Source organism: Myxine glutinosa, chromosome 2 (genome assembly GCF_964187855.1).
Source record: "Myxine glutinosa chromosome 2, kmMyxGlut1.1, whole genome shotgun sequence".
Taxonomy (NCBI): Eukaryota; Metazoa; Chordata; class Myxini; order Myxiniformes; family Myxinidae; genus Myxine; species Myxine glutinosa.
Genome location: NC_136262.1, coordinates 139,879,359 through 139,903,378, shown reverse-complemented (window position 1 = coordinate 139,903,378; position 24,020 = coordinate 139,879,359). Strand labels below are relative to the sequence as shown.

The 24,020-nt window shown below is 46.3% G+C and overlaps 1 protein-coding gene across 2 annotated transcripts in view; it reads right to left on the bottom strand.

Moving 5' to 3' along the window:
- Positions 1-2,531: 2,531 nt before the first annotated feature.
- Positions 2,532-24,020, bottom strand: part of ZNF532 (zinc finger protein 532) — a 132,259-nt gene continuing 110,770 nt past the window's right edge. For both annotated transcript variants that reach the window (XM_078771743.1, XM_078771742.1), the window contains exons 11-13: positions 9,691-9,835; positions 7,342-7,637; positions 2,532-3,901 (exon numbers count right to left, since the gene is read on the bottom strand). In XM_078771743.1, coding sequence (XP_078627869.1) covers positions 3,643-3,901; positions 7,342-7,637; positions 9,691-9,835 — 700 coding nt within the window. In that variant the 3' untranslated portion in view covers positions 2,532-3,642. The remainder of the gene's footprint in view (positions 3,902-7,341; positions 7,638-9,690; positions 9,836-24,020) is intronic.

Here is a 24,020-nt window from a genome sequence, read left to right as displayed (position 1 = left end):
AAAAAACTGAAATATCACATTGACATAAGTATTGACGTAAGACGGAAGCCTCTCCTCAGTGAAAGCCACATGAAAGCCCGCTTGGAGTTTGCAAAAAAGCACCTAAAGGACTCTCAGACTGTGAGAAACAAGATTCTGTGGTCTGATGAAACCAAGATTGAACTGTTTGGCTTCCGTCTGGCCACTTTGCCATAAAGCCCAGATCGGTGGAGTGTTGCAGTGATGGTTGTCCTTCTGGAAGTTTCTCCCATCTCCACAAAGGATCTCTGGAGCTCAGCCAGAGTGACCATCGGGTTCTTGGTCACCTCTCTTACCAAGGCCCTTCTCCCCCGATTGCTCAGTTTGGCCGGGCGGCCAGCTCTAGGAAGAGTCCTGGTTGTTCCAAACTTCTTCCATTTAAGAATTATGGAGGCCACTGTGCTCTTGGGAACCTTCAATGCAGCAGAGATTTTTTTGTAGGCTTCCCCAAATCTGTGCGTCGACACAATCCCGTCTCTGAGCTCTGCAGGCAGTTCCTTCGACCTCATGGCTTGGTTTTTACTCTGATATGCATTGTCAGCTGTGAGACCTTATATAGACAGGTGTGTGCCTTTCCAAATCATGTCCAATCAATTGAATTTACCACAGGTGGACTCCAATCAAGGTGTAGAAACGTCTCAAAGATGATCAAGAGAAATGGGAGGCACCTGAGCTAAATTTGAAGTGTCATAGCAAAGGGTATGAATACTTATGTCAATGTGATATTTCAGTTTTTTATTTTTAATAAATTTGCAACACTTTCTAAAATCCTGTTTTCTCTTTGTCATTATGGGGTGTTGAGTGCAGATTGATGAGGGAAAAAATGAATTTAAACGATTTCAGCACAAGGCTGCAACATAACAAAATGTGAAAAAGTGACGGGGTCTGAATACTTTCTGAATGCACTGTATATCCACTGTCCAGTGTTGCTTTTCATGAGTAGTTTTCCAGTCTTGAAGCTGATTAGCACGAGAAAAAATTAAAAAATAATAAAAGGAAAACATCCACCTAGATGTTGAACACTAAAACGAGCCTTCGTCGTCGTGAAAAGGCACTCTTGGTAAAATATGAGTCGTCAAAAACTTTCCTTTCAAACTCTAAAGCTTGAAAAGGCAGAACCAGTGAAACCGAGTACCTATGTGAGAATGAGTCTACATGCTTTGCAAGAAATGTCACTTTTTCCCCAGGTGTTATTGCCACCACTGGAATCGAAGTCATGGTAGTCTGCGAGCCATCACTGGCCTCCTGATCAAATGGCAAATTCCTGCGCTAACCTATAGGGGGCACTGCATTCGCAGAACAGCCACACCCCAAACAAATGATGCACCTGCATCAATGTTCTGCATGCAAAGGAAGAAGAAGTCACACATTTTGGCTCTGATGTCTTCTTTTTTTTTTTAAGGGTGGAAATTTTGACTCACCCTTGTACATGAGATCACCTGGGTTTTCAAAATGGAACATCTTTACATCGCAATCGTCGCTGGCACAGGGAAAGTACGAAAATAATTTGCCATCACCTTCAATTCCCATATACAAAATGGCTGTGTTAGTTTAATAGGGTGGCTCATAAGTCTGTTACCCCCATGTACACGTCTTACCCTATTTAGGTTTATCTCTGCATCGATATATTTATTGTAACGACACGTGTTACCGCTTTTATTTGTAACACAAACCACCTTACCAACAGAACTAATAAGAGACCAAGTGATCAATGGTATTTTCTAGTGATGGGTAACATGATATATGGGCCAGTTTAGGTTTGCAGCTCTCCCCCCCCCCCCCCCCTCCCCCCCCCAAAGGTCAGCATATTATGCACATTGGCACCCAAACTAACCAGCAGCACATTCAATAAATGCACACAAAGGAAACGTCAGTCGACAAAAGGGGAAAAAAAAAAAAACCCATAATTTGCACTGGGATGCATTTGTTTAAGGTATAAAAAGAACTACATTGATTCTTCTGTACAATACAGATCAGGAACCACATTATTGAAAACATTTGTACAACCAAATGGCAGGCATTGATATCAACACCAACAACAAAAACAACCAAAAAAATAAACATAATAAAACCACACCGATGACAAGTACACTTTCGACAAACGTCACAGACACACACAAAAGTCACAATTTTGCCTTAAAGAAATTGCACGGAACTGGATTCACACGATGCTACCAACCACCACCACTTACCTCATACGTAACATTTATTGATGGATGTGGAAAAATGGATTTGGGGAAGATTGGCTTTTCTTTTTTTTCTTTTTTCTTTTTTTACAAAACTACATGAGATGCACAACAGCAATGAACTTCCCTTTTACAAAAGGCCATCTTCAAGCTATTCATGACCCCAGGACACGAACAGTTACTTCGCAACTGTGAAACAAAAGTTGATTCAATGGAGGGCGGAAGGGGGAGGATGCGCCAGATGCATCAACATCATGTACAAACTGGGAGAAACAATGTATACTAATTCTGTAACTATATCTAGTGTATAAAATGCACTAAAACACGTTAAACATCGGTAATACTTTTACTAGTAATTTCCCCCCAAAATACAAGAATGTACAGTAAAAGACAAGGAATAAAAGTTAAAAGCAGCAGCGTGGAGATGACCAAGTTGAAGGAGGGGCAAAGAAAACCAAAAGTTCACCTGTGGGATTGGGAGGAATCGGACCTCGAGAGGCATCTCCACGAGTACCACTCATCTCATCTCTCGCATACCTGCTGGCACCTGTGCCTAGTTCATATATCACAAATTATACTACATTCTGGGTCGTACATCATGCAAGTTGAAGCGAGTGCTGCGATGCACGTGGCAGTTTAACACGACTCTCCGGTCGTTCTGATAACGATGGAATGCTGACAATGGATGCAAAGTGAAGTCGCATGCACCGGTCAAACGGTAAAACGGCATTTCGTGCAATTTACAAAACATTTGCTGGGGAGTTGGAGGGGTGGGGGGGGGGGGGGTGGTGGTGGGGGGAGAAGGACAACAAAACATATATATAATTTATTTTAAACAATAACACAAAACGGTTCATAATCCACTTTGGTCTTTTTGTTTTATTTCTAATTGTCCCATTACTCCCATTACTCAGGCCAATGCTGTCGCAGCACCTTGGGGGATAATATAACATGGATCAGGATGTGCACTGGTTTTGGAAATATAGCTCGGGAAGAACCCAACACTGCTGCACTTCTCTGCAGAACATCTGTAGCACTTTCTGCCTGTGAAGCAGCCAAAAGGGGACAAAATTACGAATATCAGGCTCAGATCACTGAAACGGTTTGAAGGGGTTCAAATGGCACAGTTAGAGAGAAAAAGGAAACACTGGTGTGACCAAAATGCACTAACATCAAGTTATTAACAGGTCAGTTTGTGTCAGAGATACGTTAAAGCTTCCGTCTGTGTGGTCTTCAGATGGAGCAAAAATGCGAGCCGGGTCTCGAGTCGAAGGGAAATGGTGAAAACGAGTGTTGATATGCAGGAGAGCTTGTCGCACAGATCCTTCCTTGTTCCTGTACCGGCAGCAGCATCCAGGAAGTGAAATATAAAATGGACCGGCATCAGGGAAGCAGACCTTTCTTCAACATGGAAGGTCTCCGAATCAAACCAAGGCGTTCACTTCTCCACGGTGCCAGCACGCTTTGCCCGGATGAAAGCCATACCATGTGTCCGCAGGTGCGTGTTCAGTGCTCCCTCGTTTTCAAACGTTTTGCCACACACACTGCAGCCCGTGCCATTGATGCCAGCAGTCGCCGAGCCGTGCTCCAAGCTGGTGGTCGACTCTCCGCCGTTCTCTGCAGTGCCAGCCGATTCCGTGCCAGCGACCCCATCTCCGGCATCTGTACCTCGCTCACCCGGCTCGGCATCCCCGGATCTGCACAGGTCATCAAAGAATACCCACAAACTAAGGATTTGAACTCAACATAAGAAAAAGTCTGTGTTTGGGTGCATCTGCTAATTACCTGTCGAACGTACGAACAACAAGGGACGTTGCGAAAAGGAAAAGGGGGGAAGAAGTCGGTGTTCGGCGAATTGTGCTTCACAAGGAAAGCGCATTTCATTTTAAGCATTTGTCAGTCGGCAAGATGGATGTGAATAAGGGGAGGGTCACCTTGTGTTAAAGGAGATGATGGAAAGGTGTTCTCAAGATATATTGTCCATTGTGCACTGTTACAATAAGTCTTAAAAGTGCTTTTGGTTGAAGCAAAACAAATACCTGTGCACTTTGAAAAATTTCTCTTACTTTCCCAAATGGGCAAAACAATCCACATTTATATACCTACTATTAATTTGCAATTGGTCCCAGGCAGCGCCCATGATCCGAAATCAAAACCAAAGCCAGAGCGATTGTGCGGGCTCCTGTTTGTATTCATCAGAACAATCGGCGGGAGTGACAAAGCAGGAGTAGCAAAAATGGGAAAAAGTTGATGGACGACCGGATGGAAGAACAGACATCCGAACATCATGACCCATTTTATAAGTTAATCTCTTCGAGAATCGAGATGAGATGACTTCATAAATGTGTGTCATTAGTAATCTGAAAAAAGACTGAAATTAAAGAAGGAAGTTTAAAATTGACATTACAATGTTGATGAGCAGAACCTCAAACTTTACCTATAACATCTCAATGGTCTCTAACTTTTGGTTCTTCCCGAATTTCATCTCGCCAAATATGACAAATGCAAGAATTCTTAAACTTTTCTTCCTCATCTTTTGTTAATGTCATCGGTTTATAAGTTTTTTGGATGACTTCATATTATTAGATTTATTATTATTATTATTTGTATTTATATTATTTATTTATTATATTATTATTATTTGTATTTATATTATTATTTATTTGGTTTATACGTTTTTTGGTTTTTTACTTTTGGATTTTTTGGGTTTGGTTTTTTACAAGTTTACTTAAGAGTTTGAGTCGATGGTTAGATGGAGGTGCTATGTAATGGACATGTCTATCAGGTAAAGTGTTTATCGCTTAGTATATTGTCATATAAAGTGATTTATAGTTTAAGTTATTAGTTTGTGGTAATACTTTAAATACAAGTAGTAATTAAATAAGTTTGAATAAGGATATTGCATTGCTGTGTTGATTGACTGTTTGGACACAACTTTGAGGTTGTGGGTCCATTGATGTTGAGTAATCTGCTGATGTGGACCTGCGGCCAGGGTTGTGGATCTCTCATTTGGAGGTTCTGGGCTGAAAGGATCAAAACCTCGATGAAAATCGGTGCCGAGCTGATGATCTGGCTTGGAGGTTAAGGTTATAACTTCAAATATAATAGATTTTACAAGTACTTAAAAGTTCATAATACTCGTATATTATGAAGTATGTGTGTTTGTATATGTCCGTTTATATGTACATGTGCATATATGATCTTGGGGAAAATGCCAGGGGCATAGAAAAGGCCCCTTTATATGAGGGTATGTGCCATGTGGCAAAGTATAGAAAAGGAGGGACATTCCATAACATGTAGAAAATGCCAAACAATACAAAATAAGGGAGATTCAAAAAATCTTAAATGCATGCTGGACTACCCTTGTGTTCTTAGGAGGAACCAAGTAATGCTCCAGAAAAGTTCATATAAAGGGGCGCCAATTTGATTCATACACCTGCATAAATTAAATGTACAGTATTATATTTGCCAGATGTGGGGTGAACCAGTGCAAATAGTCCCACCTCTTCCTCAGGCGCAGGATCCTCAACGCAAGACTCCGATGATGAGGCAGGATAACTACCAACTGCGATGGGGTTTCTCACTATTCGCATACAAGTCAAGACAGAATGGTGTTGCGTCCATCTTGTTTTTTTAATGGGACGAGTCCTTAATGTCAATATACTTCCCAAAAACAATGAGAATGTGTCTCAAAATCTTCAGTTTACGATACCGCAAACCACTTTGTCCATGATTAAATGCACTGATACATGGACAGTTTTTAAAATGTCGTATCGCGTTGATGATAATTTGTCAATATCTTATCGAGCCAATAATATCAAGATTAATTATTTAATTGATGCTCTAGTTTGTATAACCAAAATTTTTTTTAAATCATTCTTCAGTCAATTATCTATCTATAATTCCAGTAATCTCTGTGTGTCTGTCTGTGTGTCTGTGTGTCTGTGTGTCTGTGTGTCTGTGTGTTTGTCTGTGACCGCTGTTTCTCGACAACCACGGGTCCGATATACTTGAAACTTGCCAGGTATATTGCTGGGGACCCGAGGATGTGCCTTTTCAAGGTTTGAAATTAATCGGACAAGTACCTACCGAGCTATGTCCAAAAAACGCTTCAACCAATCAGAGAGCAGCGAGCTATCACGTGTGCCGAACCGTTAATGCAATGCAAGCGTTAATGCGTTAATGCAAGGCTTTTCTTTTTTTCCCTCTTCTCTTTCTACTTTTCCTTGCGATTAAATTGCAAACAGCCAAAATACGTTGGCGCTAATTGAATAATTGGCCATTAACACTAAAATAATCGTAACTGCGATATGCCAACTTCCGGACAGTGCAGCCTTCCCTGTTGTTGTTGTTTGCAGCAGCTGTTTGCAGCAAGGCAAGGCTTTTCTTTTTTTCCCTCTTCTCTTTCTACTTTGCCTTGCGATTAAATTGCAAACAGCCAAAATACGTTGGCGCTAATTGAATAATTGGGCATTATGTTTTACAACTAATAAAAACGAATTTGCGATTCATTCGCTTTCCTGCGCGTTTGTGTACGCGATGGCGATTTCTTTACCAAACTCCGGAAGCCGTTCGCTTTGGACCGAACCATTGCATGTAAATAGAGGGGGGGGGATTGTCACCACTCGCAAGCCGTTCGCTTTGGACCAAACCATTTCATGTAAATAGGGGGGGGGATATAATTTTAGATATATATATAGAACGGGCATGCCCTAGTATGAATAAAAAATGGTCTTTTGGTATTCCCATCTAAGGACGTGATTTATTGTACTGAAATACAAGGTTGATATTCAAAACATCATGTTTACCTGTCCATTGTTTAACCAAGGCCTTGTAATTCATGCACAAGTCCACCGACTTGTCCACATCTCACCATCCATGTGATTTACATACAAACTCAACCCTGGGCCTTTGATTACTTCTAAAACATTCAGCACTTTCCTTTGAATTTGTCCTCTGTTATTTGTAGTATTTTTCTTGAAAATGGATATTTGTATTGCCTACATCATTGAGGTACGACTACATTGTGGATGGAGTAGACTAGAGAAGGAATTGAACACGTGACCAGAGCACCTGCTAAGTAAAACGGAGCAAAGAAACAAAATGGAAATGTTTGAACATTCTACAAAACCCTTACCCGCCACGGATGCGATGCACGATGAAAAGATGGCGGCCAAGCGACGGTTGTGAGGTAAAGCAAAGGCCACACTCGGAACACTGCCAAGCGACGCCTTCAGAACGGTGCTGAGGAATGTGCCGCTGGAAGTCCTCACGGCTCTCAGTCTTGTACTCGCACTTTGCACACACGTACGGACGCTCTGCCGTGTCGCCGCCACTCACGCGCACTTTCTTGGTCGCGCGGGTGGATAATCGTGGCCCATCTCCGTCGTCACCACCCGCATCGTCGTGTTTGGCCTTTCTTTTGCCGTCGTCCTGGAAAAACCCAAAACTAGCACAAAACGACCCCCATGGACCCAAAACTAGCACAAAACGACCCCCATGGACCCAAAACTAGCACAAAACGACCCCCCATGGACCCAAAACTAGCATAACACGACCCCCATGGACCTAAAACTAGCACAAAACGACCCCCATGGACCCAAAACTAGTACAAAACGACCCCTATGGATCCAAAACTAGTACAAAACGACCCTTATGGACCCAAAACTAGCACAAAACGTCCCCCATGGACACAAAACTAGCACAAAACAACCCCCCATGGACCCAAAACTAGCACAAAACGACCCCCATGGACCCAAAACTAGCACAAAACGACCCCCATGGACCCAAAACAAGCACAAAACGACCCCCATGGACCCAAAACTAGCAAAAAATGACCGCCATGGACCCAAAACTAGCACAAAACGACCCCCATGGACCCAAAACTAGCATAAACGACTGCCATGGACCCAAAACGAGCACAAAACGACCCCCATGGACCCAAAACTGGCACAAAACGACCCCCGTGGACCCAAAACTAGCACAAAACGACCCCCATGGACCCAAAACTAGCACAAAACGACCCCCATGGACCCAAAACTAGCACAACACGACCCCCATGGATCCAAAACTAGCACAAAACGACCCTTATGGACCCAAAACTAGCACAAAACGACCCCCATGGACCCAAAACTAGTACAAAACGACCCTCATGGACCCAAAACTAGCACAAAACGACCCCCATGGACCCAAAACTAGCACAAAACGACCCCCATGGACCCAAAACTAGCACAAAACGACCCCCATGGACCCTAAACTAGCACAAAACGACCCCCATGGACCCAAAACTAGCACAACACGACCCTCATGGACCCAAAACTAGCACAACACGACCCCCATGGACCCAAAACTAGCACAAAACGACCATTATGGACCCAAAACTAGCACACAACGACCCCCATGGACCCAAAACTAGCACAAAACGACCCCCATGGACCCGAAACGAGCACAAAACGACCCCCATGGACCCAAAACTAGCACAAAACGACCCTCATGGACCCAAAACTAGCACAATACGACCCCCATGGACCCAAAACTAGCACAAAACGACCCCATGGACCCAAAACTAGCACAAAACGACCCACATGGACCCAAAACTAGCACAAAACGACCCCCTTGGACCCAAAACTAGCACAAAACGACCCCCATGGACCCAAAACTAGCACAAAACAACCCCCATGGACCCAAAACTAGCACAAAACGACCCACATGGACCCAAAACTAGCACAAAATGACCCCCATGGACCCAAAACGACCCCCATGGACCCAAAACTAGCACAAAACGAACCCCGTGGACTCAAAACTAGCACAAAACGATCCCCATGGACCCAAAACGACCCCAATGGACCAAAAACTTGGCCAAAACGACCCGAATGGACCCAAAACTTGCCCAAAACGACCCCAATTGACCCAAAACGACCCCCATGGACCCAAAACTAGCACAAAACGACCCCCATGGACCCAAAACTAGCACAAAATGACCCCCATGGACCCAAAACGAGTACAAAATGACCCCCATGGACCCAAACCAAACACAAAATGACCCCCATGGACCCAAACCAAACACAAAATGACCCCCATGGACCCAAAACTAGCACAAAACGACCCCCATGGACCCAAAACTAGCATAAAACGACCGCCATTGACCCAAAACTAGCACAAAACGACCCCCATGGACCCAAAACTAGCACAAAACGACCCCCATGGACCCAAAACGAGCACAGAATGACCCGCATGGACCCAAAACTAGCACAAAACGACCCCCATGGACCCAAAACTAGCACAAAACGACCCCCATGGACCCAAAACGAGCACAAAATGACCCCCATGGACCCAAAACGAGCACAAAACGACCCCCATGGACCCAAAACTAGTACAAAACGACCCCCATAGATAGGTCCCGAACACCCTCACAAAAAAGGAATGCAAAGGACTTCGTGGAAAACACGCAATGACTCTGTCGCTGAGACCACTTCATATTACCCACCTGACTAATGGTTTCACTTTCATCTAGACCACCAGGACCACCCGGCATCTGCGAGAAGTCAGGGTCCTTGATTCCATGCATGAGGCGGATGTGATTTTCCAGCATGAACCGTTTGGTGAATGTTCGTGCATGATCCGTACAGTACCTGCAGTGAACAAAAGCACGTGGGAAATGGCAGAGGTCAGGGCAAGGCCTTAATTTTTCGTGGTGGCACAGAATGCCTTGCAGAGTTGACGGACAAACCACAAATGCACAAATTGTGGTGGCCCACTAGCCTGGCTTGCACAAAATAACATTCAAACATGCATAACTTACTTACACTATTTGTGTCAAAAACAATGTATATTATGTGATGGTTGTGGGCCCAAAGAGGACGTCGTGCACCTTTGAGTGAGTAAAAGCACATACACGCAAGGTTAGACTCAATTATATATTACTACTAGCAAAGGTACCAGTCAATGACGGCGTCAACTACAGTCGTGGCCAAAAATATTGGTTCCCTTGCACTTCTTTCAAATAACTCACAATTTTCTCGAAAAATAAGTTGAAATTAACAAAAGTATTTGGTCTCCACAATTCTTTCTTTCACTGTTGACATTACAGAACCTTTGTTTTTGATTCAGAACTGAATATATCCTTTTAAATCCGAAAATAAAAAGAAATGGCATTGACAAAATTATTGACACCCAAGACTTGATATTTGGTCGCACAGCCTTTGGACAAAATAACGACAGTCAAGCACTTCCTATATCCATGAATGAGCTTCCTACACCTCTCTACTGGCAGTTTGGCCCACTCTTCTTGTGCAAACTGCTCCAGTTCTCCCAGATTTTTGAACGGTGCCTTCACCCAACTGCGGTTTTCAGATCTCCCCACAAATGTTCAATGGGATATAGATCTGGACACATTTCTGGCTACTTCAGAACAGTCCGGTGTTTTGTCTTTAACCATTCCTGGGTGCTTTTCGAAGTGTGTTTAGGGTCATTGTCCTGCTGCAAGACCCATGGCCTTCGACAGAGACCCAGCTTTCTGACACTGGGTTGAACATTGCACTCCAAAATTCCTTGGTAATCTCCTGATTTTATGATGCCGTGCACACATTCAAGGTACCCAGTGCCAGAGGCAGCACTGCAACCCTAAAACATCAATGAACCTCCTCCATGTTTGACTGCAGGGAAGGTGTTCTTTTCTTTGAAGGCTTCATTTTGTTTTCTGTAAGCATAGAGATGATGTGCTTTACCAAAAAGCTCTAGCTTGGTCTCATCTATCCACGAGACATTCTCCCAGAAGGATTTTGGCTTGTTCAGGTGTGTTTTGGCAAACTCCAGTCGGGCTAGCTTATGTCTCTCTCTCTCAGCAGTGAGGTGTCGTACCATAGAACCTCCTTTCATTGAGTTGGCGACAGATGGTGCGATTTGAAACTGTCGTACCTTGCGTCTGAAGCTCAGCTTGATTGGCAGTTTGGCAGTTGATTGAGGTGCTTTCTCCACCATTCAAACAATCCTTCGCAGCAATCTTCGATCAGGTTCTCTCTTGCGGCCACGTCCAGGGAGGTTGGCTACAGTGCCATGGGCCTTAAACTTCCTGATAACATTGCGTACGGTGGATACAGGAACATCAAGATCTCTGGAGATGAACTTGTAGCCTTGAGACTGTCCATGCTTGGCTACAATCTTCTGTTTGACCTCCTCAGACAATTCTCTGGTTTTCTTTCTTTTCTCCATGCTCATTGAGGTACACAAAGTGACACAAAACAGAAGAATGACTCCTTTTCTCCAGTCAAACTGGTTGAATGAGTGATTTTTTAAAATATTGCAGGCACCTGCAACTCGCCACAGGTGAGTTCAATTCCAAAGTGAAGGAGAATCACCTGCTTGAAATCCAATTATTTCTAACAACTTCTAAAAGGTGCCAATAATATTGTCTGGACCATTTTAGGATTTCTGTGTTTAATAAGCTAAGATTTAGTGGTTTTTTTCAGCTTTTTTTGTTTTGCTCCACTGCATACGAAAGAAATATGTTTGTGGATACCAAAATATTATTTTAATTTCAACAATTTTCTGGAAGAAATGGTGCATTATTTGAAAAAAGTGCAAGGGTGCCAATATTTTTTTATCCACGACTGTACATGTCTCACCTGAAATGAGCAATTTCCTTTGGAGTGTGTATTGGTAGAAATGGGAATTCAGTATAAATATTGAGTGAACAAATGTCGCAATGGGTGCCGCCGGTAACCTTGACAACCTCGTTCCATTCTATCAGCTAAGATTTCCAATCCATGCTCGTCCAAAGTACTGCTCAGGAGTAAGGGTGATATTATGAAAGCTCAACTGGGATACGGGGTTAGGCATGTTTTGGGCCTACAGCCTGATGTAAGATCACCAAAGTTCTTTCCATACCAACCGACCACCTCCAGACAGCTATCCCTCTCCACATTGTTTCTCCAGCTCCCAACCTCCCTCTCCCTCTCTATACTCCCCACAGCTTTGCTTTCAGCAATATCCCACAGCATTTCATCCTGGTGTCCCATCAGATGATCCATAGATCAGTAGTTTCACTTTCACTTTCAACATCAGTTTCACTTTTCAACATCAGTTTCGCTTTCAGATTTTAGTTTAGATTCGTCATTGCAACTTGAGATGCGACGCAAATATTGCACAGAAAAGGTCGGCAAGACTGATTTTGGGAGGAAATGTTTTTGCATTTTCTCAGGGATCTAAAGTGTTTTTAGGGTCATAAAGGGGACTAAAGTGTTTAAAGAATCCAGGCTCTTAAAAGGGCCTAATGGGGTCTAAAGGAATCCAAGGACAAAAGAGCAAAAGGGGTCAAAAGTGTCCAAATGGTCTTAAATTGTTAAAAGGGTCTTAAAAAGTCAATCAGGTCTGAAAAGTATCAAAAGGGTCAAAATGGGCATGAAAGGGTCTAAAGGGTTGAAAGGGATCTAAGGGGTGTAAAGGGTCTACATGGATCAAAGGAGTCTAAAGGGTCAAAGGGATCTAAGAGGTCCAAGGGTGTAAAAGGCTGAAAGGGGTCTAAAGGGGACTAAGGGGGGTAAGGGGTCTATGGAGTGTAAAGGGTCAAAGGGGTCTAGTGGGGTCTAAAGAGTCTAAAGGGATCTAAGGGGTGTAAAGGGTTGAAAGGGGTCTAAGGGATGTAAAGGGTCTAAGCTCTAAGAGGCGTAAAGGGTGTAAGGGGTCCAAAGGGTTCTATGGGGGTGTAAATGGTCAAATGGATCTCAGGGGTGTAAAGCATCTAACGGGGTCCAAGAGGTGTCAAGTGTTGAAAGGTATTCTAAGGGGTGCAAATGGTCTAAGGGGTCTAAAGGGGTCTTTTTACCTGTGAAGTAGAAATGTTTTATAGCTGCTCTGCCGGTGCTGCAGTTTCATTCTCGGTTTTAGTTTTGAATAAATGAGTAACTTTTTGTAAAGTTTAATGTAATTTATTCTCCGCTTTGATTTTTTTCGTTTTTTGCCCCACTTCATTCATTTTGTTTCATTGCTTCTGGCTAAGTTTGCCGAGGTAGGTCGTAAATAACGTCAGCCCGATAGATGACGTGTGAGCGTCAGATTTGAAAAGGAACGTCACGATCGACTGGGAGCGATCACGTGTCGACGTGTGACGTCATCATACTACAATGCGAGCAGCGAACGCGGAATGGAACAGGTCATTGGCGAAGGGAAGGTCGACATCTGGATCTAGTTGTTGTTGGAATGTTTTGCCATTAGAATTTTTTTTGAAAAAAAAAAAAGCAGCTCAGATTAAAACTATCATTTTTCATTCTATAAACGGCTAAGACCGCCCACGTGCGGACGATTAAAACAATTAGAGAAATTTAAAATGCTAATGAGTTGGTTCCGCGACGGGCTCACGGGGCGGCGCGACAGGGAGTATGTACAGTGTGTGCGCTGCATTCGCCACAGGTGGGGGTAGCGAATGCGGAAGCGGAAGACTGCGAAACGATCCGTGTACAGTACGTGCGCTGCACCCGGCACAGGTATTAGTAGCGAATGCGGAAGACTGCGAAACGATCCGTGTACAGTACGTGCGCTGCACCCGGTACAGGTAGGTAGGAGTAGCGAATGCGGAAGCGGAAGACTGTGAAATGATCCGTGTACAGTACGTGCGCTGCCCCCGGCTCAGGTACTAGGTAGGTAGGAGTAGCGAATGCGGAAGCAGAAGACTGCGAAACGATCCGAGTACAGTATGTGCGCTGCACCCGGCACAGGTAAGAGTAGCGAATGCGGAAGCGGAGGACTGCGAAATGATCTGTGTACAGTACGTGCGCTGCACCCGGCACAGGTAAGAGTAGCGAATGCGGAAGCGGAAGACTGCGAAATGATCCGTGTACAGTTCGCCGAGGTTCCACAGCACGAGCAGTAGGGGGTCCGACGAATTACCCAAATGTAAGTGAATTTACCCAAATGAAAGCACAATGTATCCAAATGTAAGTCGTACTACATAAAGGAAGGTTATTTTATGCAGTAAAACGTTACGGTGTGGTGGACACGATGGCTCGCTGGCGCGATGACATCATTCCACGCACCAGGAGGGTGTCGGCCACGCCCGAGGGGTAGGCGTGGCCTCGGGATATACACGGGGCACACAGCCCCGAGCACGGCAGTGCTATAGTGTGATCCTTAGAATAAAGACTCTTGATTACGTTCGTTGTTGCTTCCTTTATTGGCAAGACAAGTCGTGCGCATAGCACCGCACTACATTGGTGACCTCGACTAGTTCAGCCGACGCTGATCTACAGAACGCCCACGTGCCATGACCAGCAGCAACGCGGTAGTGGTGAAACTCCCTGAGTTTTGGGAAGCTCAGGCGGAGATATGGTTTATGCAGGCCGAAGCCCAGTTTCAGCTTCGTGGCACAACGGCGGACGAGACGCGCTACTTCCACGTCATCGCCGCCCTCGGGCCCGGCACAGCCGCCCGTGTCGTGTCCGTCCTGTGGAACCCACCGGCCGACCACAGATACGAGGCGCTCAAGCGTCGCCTCATCGCCACGTTCGGCCTCACAGAGGACGAACGGGCCGACCGTCTCCTGGACCTTCCCGACCTCGGCGACATGCGACCATCGGTCCGAATGGACCATATGCTGTCGCTCCTGGGGGACAAAGCATCGGATTTTTTTTATTCCGGGCGCTCTTTTTACGCCAGCTACCGGCCCAGGTACGCCTCGCGTTGGCCGGTTCCAAGATAAAGGAACCCCGCGCGCTGGCCGTCGAGGCCGACAAGTTTTTCGCGGCGTGTGACATGCGGGCGAGCTTCGGTGCGGCCGTCGCGGATCACGGGGCTGATGATGCTGATGCACCACACCTCGTGGATCCCGAGGCTGCTGCACACCGCATGGCCGCCGCCACGCCCCGCCCACCACCACCGCGAAAATCGCGGCCTCCGCCTTCGCCGCAAACCTGGTGCCATTTCCACGCCAGGTTTGGCCACAAGGCGAGGAATTGTCGCCCGCCGTGCTCGTTCGGCAAGTCGGGAAACTGCCAAGCCGGCGCTCGGTAGCGGCCCTTAGCGTCGGCCATTCCGGCAGCCTTCTTTTTATAACGGACACCTTGTCCGGGCGCCGCTTCCGATGCGACACGGGTGCACAGGTAAGCGTTATCCCTGCCTCTACGTCCGACAAGCACACCGCGGGCCGGGGCCCCGCGTTGCTTGCAGCCAACGGAGCACCCATACGCACGTTCGGGAAGCGCTGCCTCTCCCTGCGGTTCGGAGGGCAACGCTTCACGTGGACGTTCGTAACCGCCAGCGTGCCCATGGCATTGCTCGGTGCGGACTTCCTCTGTGTAAACGGGTTGTTGGTAGACGTACAGAACAGACGCCTCGTCCAGGCCGAAACGTTCAGCTCGCTTGCTTGCGCGCTGAGCAGCTCGTTGAGCGGCTCACTGAGCGGCTCACCGAGCGGCTTGCTGAGCGGTTCGGTCCCGGCGAGGTTGGTTTGTACCCTCCCGGCAGCGGATGAGTTCACCCGCCTCCTCGCCAGTTTCCCGGCCCTCACGCGGCCCACCTTCTCGGCGGTGGCCGTAAAGCACGGTGTGGAACATCACATACCCACCGTCGGGCCACCGGTCTACGCCCGGGCCCGCCGCCTCGAACCAACGAAGCTCGCGGTGGCGAGAGCGGAGTTCGCTACGCTGGAGCGGCTGGGCATCGTGCGGCGCTCCAAGAGTGCTTGGGCGTCGCCGCTACACATCGTGCCGAAGCCTGGCGGGGGATGGCGGCCGTGCGGGGACTACCGCCGCCTCAACGATGCCACCACCCCCGACCATTACCCGGTCCCCCACATCCAGGACATTTCCGCCCGGTTGGCGAACATGTCCTGCTTCTCCAAGGTGGACCTCATACGCGGCTACCACCAGGTCCCCGTCAGGCCGAAGGACATCCCGAAGACGGCCGTCATTACACCATTCGGCCTCTTTGAATTCCTTCGGATGCCCTTCGGTTTGAAGAATGCGGCTCAGGCGTTCCAACGTCTGATGGACAGCGTCTTGCGCGACCTGGATTTCGTCTATGTCTACCTGGACGACATCCTCGTCGCAAGTGCGTCCCGTGAAGAGCACCTCCGCCATCTCCGCACGCTCTTCGAACGCCTGGGCCAGCATGGCCTGATCGTGAACCCCGCCAAGTGCCAGTTCGGCGTCGCCGAGATCAACTTTTTGGGGCACTGCGTCACCAGGCACGGGGCCATCCCCTTACCAGCAAAGGTGGAGGCGGTCAAGGGGTTTCCGCGCCCCCGCACGATCAGGGGGCTCCAGGAGTTCCTGGGCATGGTAAACTTTTACCACCGTTTCCTGCCCCGCATCGCCCAGCTCCTGCGCCCCCTGCACGAGGCCCTCCGGGGGAAGCCGGGCAAAGGTGATGTCGTTTGGACCGAGCAGATGGACGCGGCGTTTGCGGGCGCGAAGCTCGCCCTGGTTAACGCCACCATGCTCGCGCACCCGGCGCCCGATGCACCGATCGCCCTCACCACCGACGCGTCGGACTACGTGGTGGGCGCAGTGCACGAGCAATGGGTGCGCGGAGCTTGGCAACCGCTGGCGTTTTTCAGCCGGCATCTCCGCCCGCACGAACGCCGGTACAGTACCTTCGACCACGAGTTGCTCAGGCTTCACCTGGCGGTCAGGCACTTTCGCCATCTGCTCGAGGGCCGTGCGTTCACGGCCTTCGTCGACCACAAGCCCCTGGTTTTCGCGATGGCCAAGGTCGCCGAGCCGTGGTCGGCCCGGCAGCAACGTCACCTCCCGGCCGTGTCCGAGTACACAATGGATATCCGGCACGTCGTGGGGAAGGACAACCCGGTGGCGGATTGCCTTTCCCGGTCCATCGCCCACGCGGTCCACCTCGGCATCGACTATGCCCGGATGGCGGCAGACCAGACCACCGACCCCGACGTCCAGGCCTTGCGGACCGCCGTCACGGGCCTCCGCGTCACCGAGGTGCAGTTCGACGGCGCGGGCATGGCCCTCTTGTGCGACGTCTCCCTCGGGCGGTTCCACCACTCCTTAAAGGCCGCGCTCCGGGCCACCCTCCGCGACGGCGGCTGGGTCGACAGGCTCCCCTGGGTCCTGCTGGGCCTCCGGACAGCGCCCAAGGACGACCTGTGTGCATCCGTGGCGGAGTTGGTCTTCGGACAACCGCTGCGGGTGCCGGGCGAGTTCCTCCCCAACTCCACGGCACCATGGTCCGCGGCGCAGCAGCGCTCCGCGCTGCAGGAGACCGCCCAGAGGTTCGCCCCGGTGCCGACGGCGCACCACGGGCACCCGCCAACGCACGTTGCCCCGGGGCTTCGCACGGCGGAGTACGTGTTCGTCCGACACGACGCCCACCGGACACCGCTGCGGCCCCCATATGACGGGCCCTTACGCGTGCTGGAGACCGGGGCGAAGCACTTCACCCTGGACATTGGCGGTACTCCTGACCGCGTTTCCGTGGACCGCCTGAAACCGGCCCACCTCGACGTGGACCACCCCCCGCCAGTGGCTCAGCCCCCGCGTCGGGGCCGCCCCCCGGTGGGCGGACCCCCAGCACCGCCCAACCCCGCCGGCACGCCTCCCCCCGGCCCCGCACCCATCTCAGGGGCGGCCGGTGGCATCCCGGCATCCCAGACGCCGCCAGCCACCAGAGGGCGCTTCGGCCGGGTCATCCGTTTGCCCCGCAAACTGACCCTTCAGGTGTGCGGGAATTCTGGGGGGGCGCGTGTGGCGGACACGATGGCTCGCTGGCGCGATGACATCATTCCACGCACCAGGAGGGTGTCGGCCACGCCCGAGGGGTAGGCGTGGCCTCGGGATAGACACGGGGCACAGCCCCGAGCACGGCAGTGCTATAGTGTGATCCTTAGAATAAAGACTCTTCTGATTACGTTCGTTGTTGCTTCCTTTATTGGCAAGACAAGTCGTGCGCATAGCACCGCACTACAACGGTGCGCTTCTTCACGTCCAAGAAAACGAACCCCAACCACCCCAACCCTAACCCTTATGACTTACATTTGGGACCATTGTGCTTTCATTTGGGTAAATTCACTTACATTTGGGTAAATTCACTTACATTTGGGTAAATTCACTTACATTTGGGTAAATTCACTTACATTTGGGTACATTGTGCTTTCATTTGGGTAAATTCACTTACATTTGGGTAAATTCACTTACATTTGGGTAAATTCACTTATATTTGGGTAAATTCACTTACATTTGGGTAAATTGATTTACATTTCGGTAAATTCACTTACATTTGTGTAAATTCACTTTCATTTGGGTAAATTCACTTTCATTTGGGTAAATTCACTTTCATTTGGGTAAATTCACTTACATTTGGGTAAATTCACTTTCATTTGGGTAAATTCACTTACATTTGGGTAAATTCACTTACATTTGGGTAAATTCACTTACATTTGGGTACATTGTGCTTTCATTTGGGTACATTGTGCTTTCATTTGGGTACATTGTGCTTTCATTTGGGTACATTGTGCTTTCATTTGGGTAAATTCACTTACATTTGGGTACATTGTGCTTTCATTTGGGTACATTGTGCTTTCATTTGGGTAAATTCACTTACATTTGGGTACATTGTGCTTTCATTTGGGTACATTGTGCTTTCATTTGGGTACATTGTGCTTTCATTTGGGTACATTGTGCTTTCATTTGGGTAAATTCACTTACATTTGGGTACATTGTGCTTTCATTTGGGTACATTGTGCTTTCATTTGGGTAAATTCACTTACATTTGGGTACATTGTGCTTTCATTTGGGTAAATTCACTTACATTTGGGTAAATTCACTTACATTTGGGTAAATTCACTTACATTTGGGTAAATTCACTTACATTTGGGTAAATTCACTTACATTTGAGTAAATTGTGCTTTCATTTGGGTAAATTCACTTACATTTGGGTAAATTCACTTACATTTGGGTACATTCTGCTTTCATTTGGGTACATTGTGCTTTCATTTGGGTAAATTGTGCTTTCATTTGGGTACATTGTGCTTTCATTTGTGTAAATTCACTTACATTTGGGTAAATTCACTTACATTTGGGTAAATTCACTTACATTTGGGTACATTCACTTACATTTGGGTAAATTCACTTTCATTTGGGTAAATTCACTTACATTTGGGTAAATTCACTTACATTTGGGTAAATTCACTTTCATTTGGGTAAATTCACTTACATTTGGGTAAATTCACTTACATTTGGGTAAATTCACTTACATTTGGGTAAATTGTGCTTTCATTTGGGTACATTGTGCTTTCATTTGGGTACATTGTGCTTTCATTTGGGTACATTGTGCTTTCATTTGGGTACATTGTGCTTTCATTTGGGTACATTGTGCTTTCATTTGGGTAAATTCACTTACATTTGGGTACATTGTGCTTTCATTTGGGTAAATTCACTTACATTTGGGTAAATTCACTTACATTTGGGTAAATTGTGCTTTCATTTGGGTACATTGTGCTTTCATTTGGGTACATTGTGCTTTCATTTGGGTAAATTGTGCTTTCATTTGGGTACATTGTGCTTTCATTTGGGTACATTGTGCTTTCATTTGGGTACATTGTGCTTTCATTTGGGTAAATTCACTTACATTTGGGTACATTGTGCTTTCATTTGGGTAAATTCACTTACATTTGGGTAAATTCACTTACATTTGGGTAAATTGTGCTTTCATTTGGGTAAATTGTGCTTTCATTTGGGTAAATTGTGCTTTCATTTGGGTAAATTGTGCTTTCATTTGGGTAAATTGTGCTTTCATTTGGGTAAATTGTGCTTTCATTTGGGTAAATTGTGCTTTCATTTGGGTAAATTGTGCTTTCATTTGGGTAAATTGTGCTTTCATTTGGGTAAATTGTGCTTTCATTTGGGTAAATTGTGCTTTAATTTGGGTAAATTGTGCTTTAATTTGGGTAAATTGTGCTTTAATTTGGGTAAATTGTGCTTTCATTTGGGTAAATTGTGCTTTCATTTGGGTAAATTGTGCTTTAATTTGGGTAAATTGTGTTCATTTGGGTAAATTGTGCTTTCATTTGGGTAAATTGTGCTTTCATTTGGGTAAATTGTGCTTTCATTTGGGTAAATTGTGCTTTCATTTGGGTAAATTGTGCTTTCATTTGGGTAAATTGTGCTTTCATTTGGGTAAATTGTGCTTTCATTTGGGTAAATTGTGCTTTCATTTGGGTAAATTGTGCTTTCATTTGGGTAAATTGTGCTTACATTTGGGTAAATTCACTTACATTTGGGTACATTGTGCTTTCATTTGGGTAAATTGTGCTTACATTTGGGTAAATTCACTTACATTTGGGTAAATTGTGCTTACATTTGGGTAAATTGTGCTTTCATTTGGGTAAATTGTGCTTTCATTTGGGTAAATTGTGTTCATTTGGGTAAATTGTGCTTTCATTTGGGTAAATTGTGCTTTCATTTGGGTAAATTGTGCTTTCATTTGGGTAAATTGTGCTTTCATTTGGGTAAATTGTGCTTTCATTTGGGTAAATTGTGCTTACATTTGGGTAAATTCACTTACATTTGGGTACATTGTGCTTTCATTTGGGTAAATTGTGCTTACATTTGGGTAAATTCACTTACATTTGGGTAAATTGTGCTTTCATTTGCGTAAATTGTGTTCATTTGGGTAAATTGTGCTTTCATTTGGGTAAATTGTGCTTTCATTTGGGTAAATTGTGCTTTCATTTGGGTAAATTGTGTTCATTTGGGTAAATTGTGCTTTCATTTGCGTAAATTGTGCTTTCATTTGGGTAAATTGTGCTTTCATTTGGGTAAATTGTGCTTTCATTTGGGTAAATTGTGCTTTCATTTGGGTAAATTGTGCTTTCATTTGCGTAAATTGTGCTTTCATTTGGGTAAATTGTGCTTTCATTTGGGTAAATTGTGTTCATTTGGGTAAATTGTGCTTTCATTTGGGTAAATTGTGCTTTCATTTGGGTAAATTGTGCTTTCATTTGGGTAAATTGTGCTTTCATTTGGGTAAATTGTGCTTACATTTGGGTAAATTGTGCTTTCATTTGGGTAATTTGTCGGACCAGCAGTGGGCGGGATTTAAAGTATAAAAAACAAAGATTAAAATGAATACAACAGAAACTAGTAAAAGAATACGAGTAACAGAACAAATAGTTGAGCCCATAAGGGCCCAGGAGCACTAGAATGCACACAGGTAGGCAAAGAAGCAACTAAAAGGGCTCTCGCTGGACTGCATTCCTTTACCAGGTGAACAGTTTACGTTTTGTACCCACTGATACACAGGATGTGGATTCGGACCGAAATAGAATCTCATGGGCTTGTTCTCGTCATATCCCAACTCGTCCACAACCAGATATCGTGCTGTATGTACATCGGGTTTACCTGTACGATCAATGGTGAAGAATCACTTTTTAAAATTATCAGATTCGGATCTTCACCAAAATCGAATCGTTCGTTCTTCTCACACACCCAACCTGTCCATCAAGTTTCGTCTGAATCCGTCCACGACTGAATCTGACAGACAGACGTGAAAACTACACAACCTTCGGCCATGACCGCCCAACCTCACCATCACTTCCGGGAGCTGCACTCCCACGACCACCACTGACATTTCGTGCTCTGTTTAAGGGTTTCTTCTTATAATTTTACGTTCCAACCTATAATACGATTACTCCTCCTTTCCGTCCTGTCGAGACTTTTCATTCCGGCCGGACAGACTCACTAACCTACAGGCTAGAGCTGTGAGCAGGCCTCGGCTTCATCATGACGTATGCCTACTCACGCTCGGCTCGGGATTGGTGACCTTTTGGCGCCAAACCGGAAACGAGCTTTCAACGTCAAACCGGAAACGAGCTTTCAGCGCCAAACCGGATATGAGTTTTCATCGTCAAACCGGGAAACGAGTTTTCAGCATCAAACCGGAAACGAGCTTTCACCGTCAAACCGGAAACGAGCTTTCAACGCCAAACCGGATATGAGCTTTCATCATCGCACCAGACATGAGTTTTCATCACCAGATACGCACGAAACCGAATGTGAGCTTTCATCACCGGATACGCATGAAACCGGATGTGAGCTTTCATCGCCAGATAAGCACAAAACCGAATGTGAGCTTTCATCGCCAGATACGCACGAAACCGGATGTGAGCTTTCATCACCAGATACGCACGAAACCGGATGTGAGCTTTCATCACCAGATACGCACGAAACCGGATGTGAGCTTTCATCACCAGATACGCACGAAACTGGATGTGAGCTTTCATCGCCAGATACGCACGAAACCGGATATGAGCTTTCATCGCCAGATAAGCACGAAACCGGATGTGACCTTTCATCGCCAGATAAGCACGAAACCAGATGTGACCTTTCATCGTCAGATAAGCACGAAACCAGGTATGAGCTTTCATCGCCAGATAAGCACGAAACTGGATATGAGCTTTCATCGCCAGATAAGCACGAAACCGAATGTGACCTTTCATCACCAGATAACCACGAAACCGAATGTGAGCTTTCATCGCCAGATAAGCACGAAACCGAATGTGAGCTTTCATCACCAGACACGCACAAAACCGGATGTAAGCTTTCATCACCAGATACCCACGAAACCGAATGTGAGCTTTCATCGGCAGACAAGCACGAAACCGAATGTGAGCTTTCATCGCCAGATAAGCACGAAACCGAATGTGAGCTTTCATCGCCAGATAAGCACGAAACCGAATGTGAGCTTTCATCGCCAGATAAGCACGAAACCGAATGTGAGCTTTCATCGCCAGATAAGCATGAAACCGAATGTGAGCTTTCATCGCCAGATAAGCACGAAACCGAATGTGAGCTTTCATCGCCAGATAAGCACGAAACCGAATGTGAGCTTTCATCGCCAGATAAGCACGAAACCGAATGTGAGCTTTCATCGCCAGATACGCACAAAACCTAGATGTGAGCTTTCATCGCCAGATACGCACAAAACCGAATGTGAACTTTCATCACCAGATACGCATGAAACCGGATGTGAGCTTTCATCGCCAGATAAGCACGAAACCAAATGCGAGCTTTCATCGCCAGATAAGCACGAAACTGGATATGAGCATTAATCACCATATATGCACAAAGCCAGATGTGAGCGTTCATTGCCAGATAAGCACGAAACCAGATGTGAGCTTTCATCGCCAGATAAGCACGAAACTGGATATGAGCTTTCATCGCCAGATAAGCACGAAACCAGATATGAGCTTTCATAGCCAGATAAGCACGAAACCGAAAGTGAGCTTTCATCGCCAGATAAGCACGAAACCAGATATGAGTTTTCATCGCCAGATAAGCACGAAACTGGATATGAGCTTTCATCGCCAGATAAGCACAAAACCAGATATGAGCTTTCATTGCCAGATAAGCACGAAACCGAATGTGAGCTTTCATCGCCAGATAAGCACGAAACTGGATATGAGCTTTCATCGCCAGATACACACGAAACCGGATGTGAGCTTTCATCGCCAGATAAGCACGAAACCGAATGTGAGCTTTCATCACCAGATACGCACAAAACCGAATGTGAGCTTTCATCGCCAGACACGCACAAAACCGAATGTGAGCTTTCATCACCAGACACGCACAAAACCGAATGTGAGCTTTCATCGCCAGATAAGCACGAAATTGAGTGTGAGCTTTCATCGCCAGATAAGCATGAAACCGAATGTGAGCTTTCATCGCCAGATAAGCACGAAACCGAATGTGAGCTTTCATCGCCAGACACGCACAAAACCGAATGTGAGCTTTCATCACCAGACACGCACAAAACCGAATGTGAGCTTTCATCGCCAGATAAGCACGAAATTGAGTGTGAGCTTTC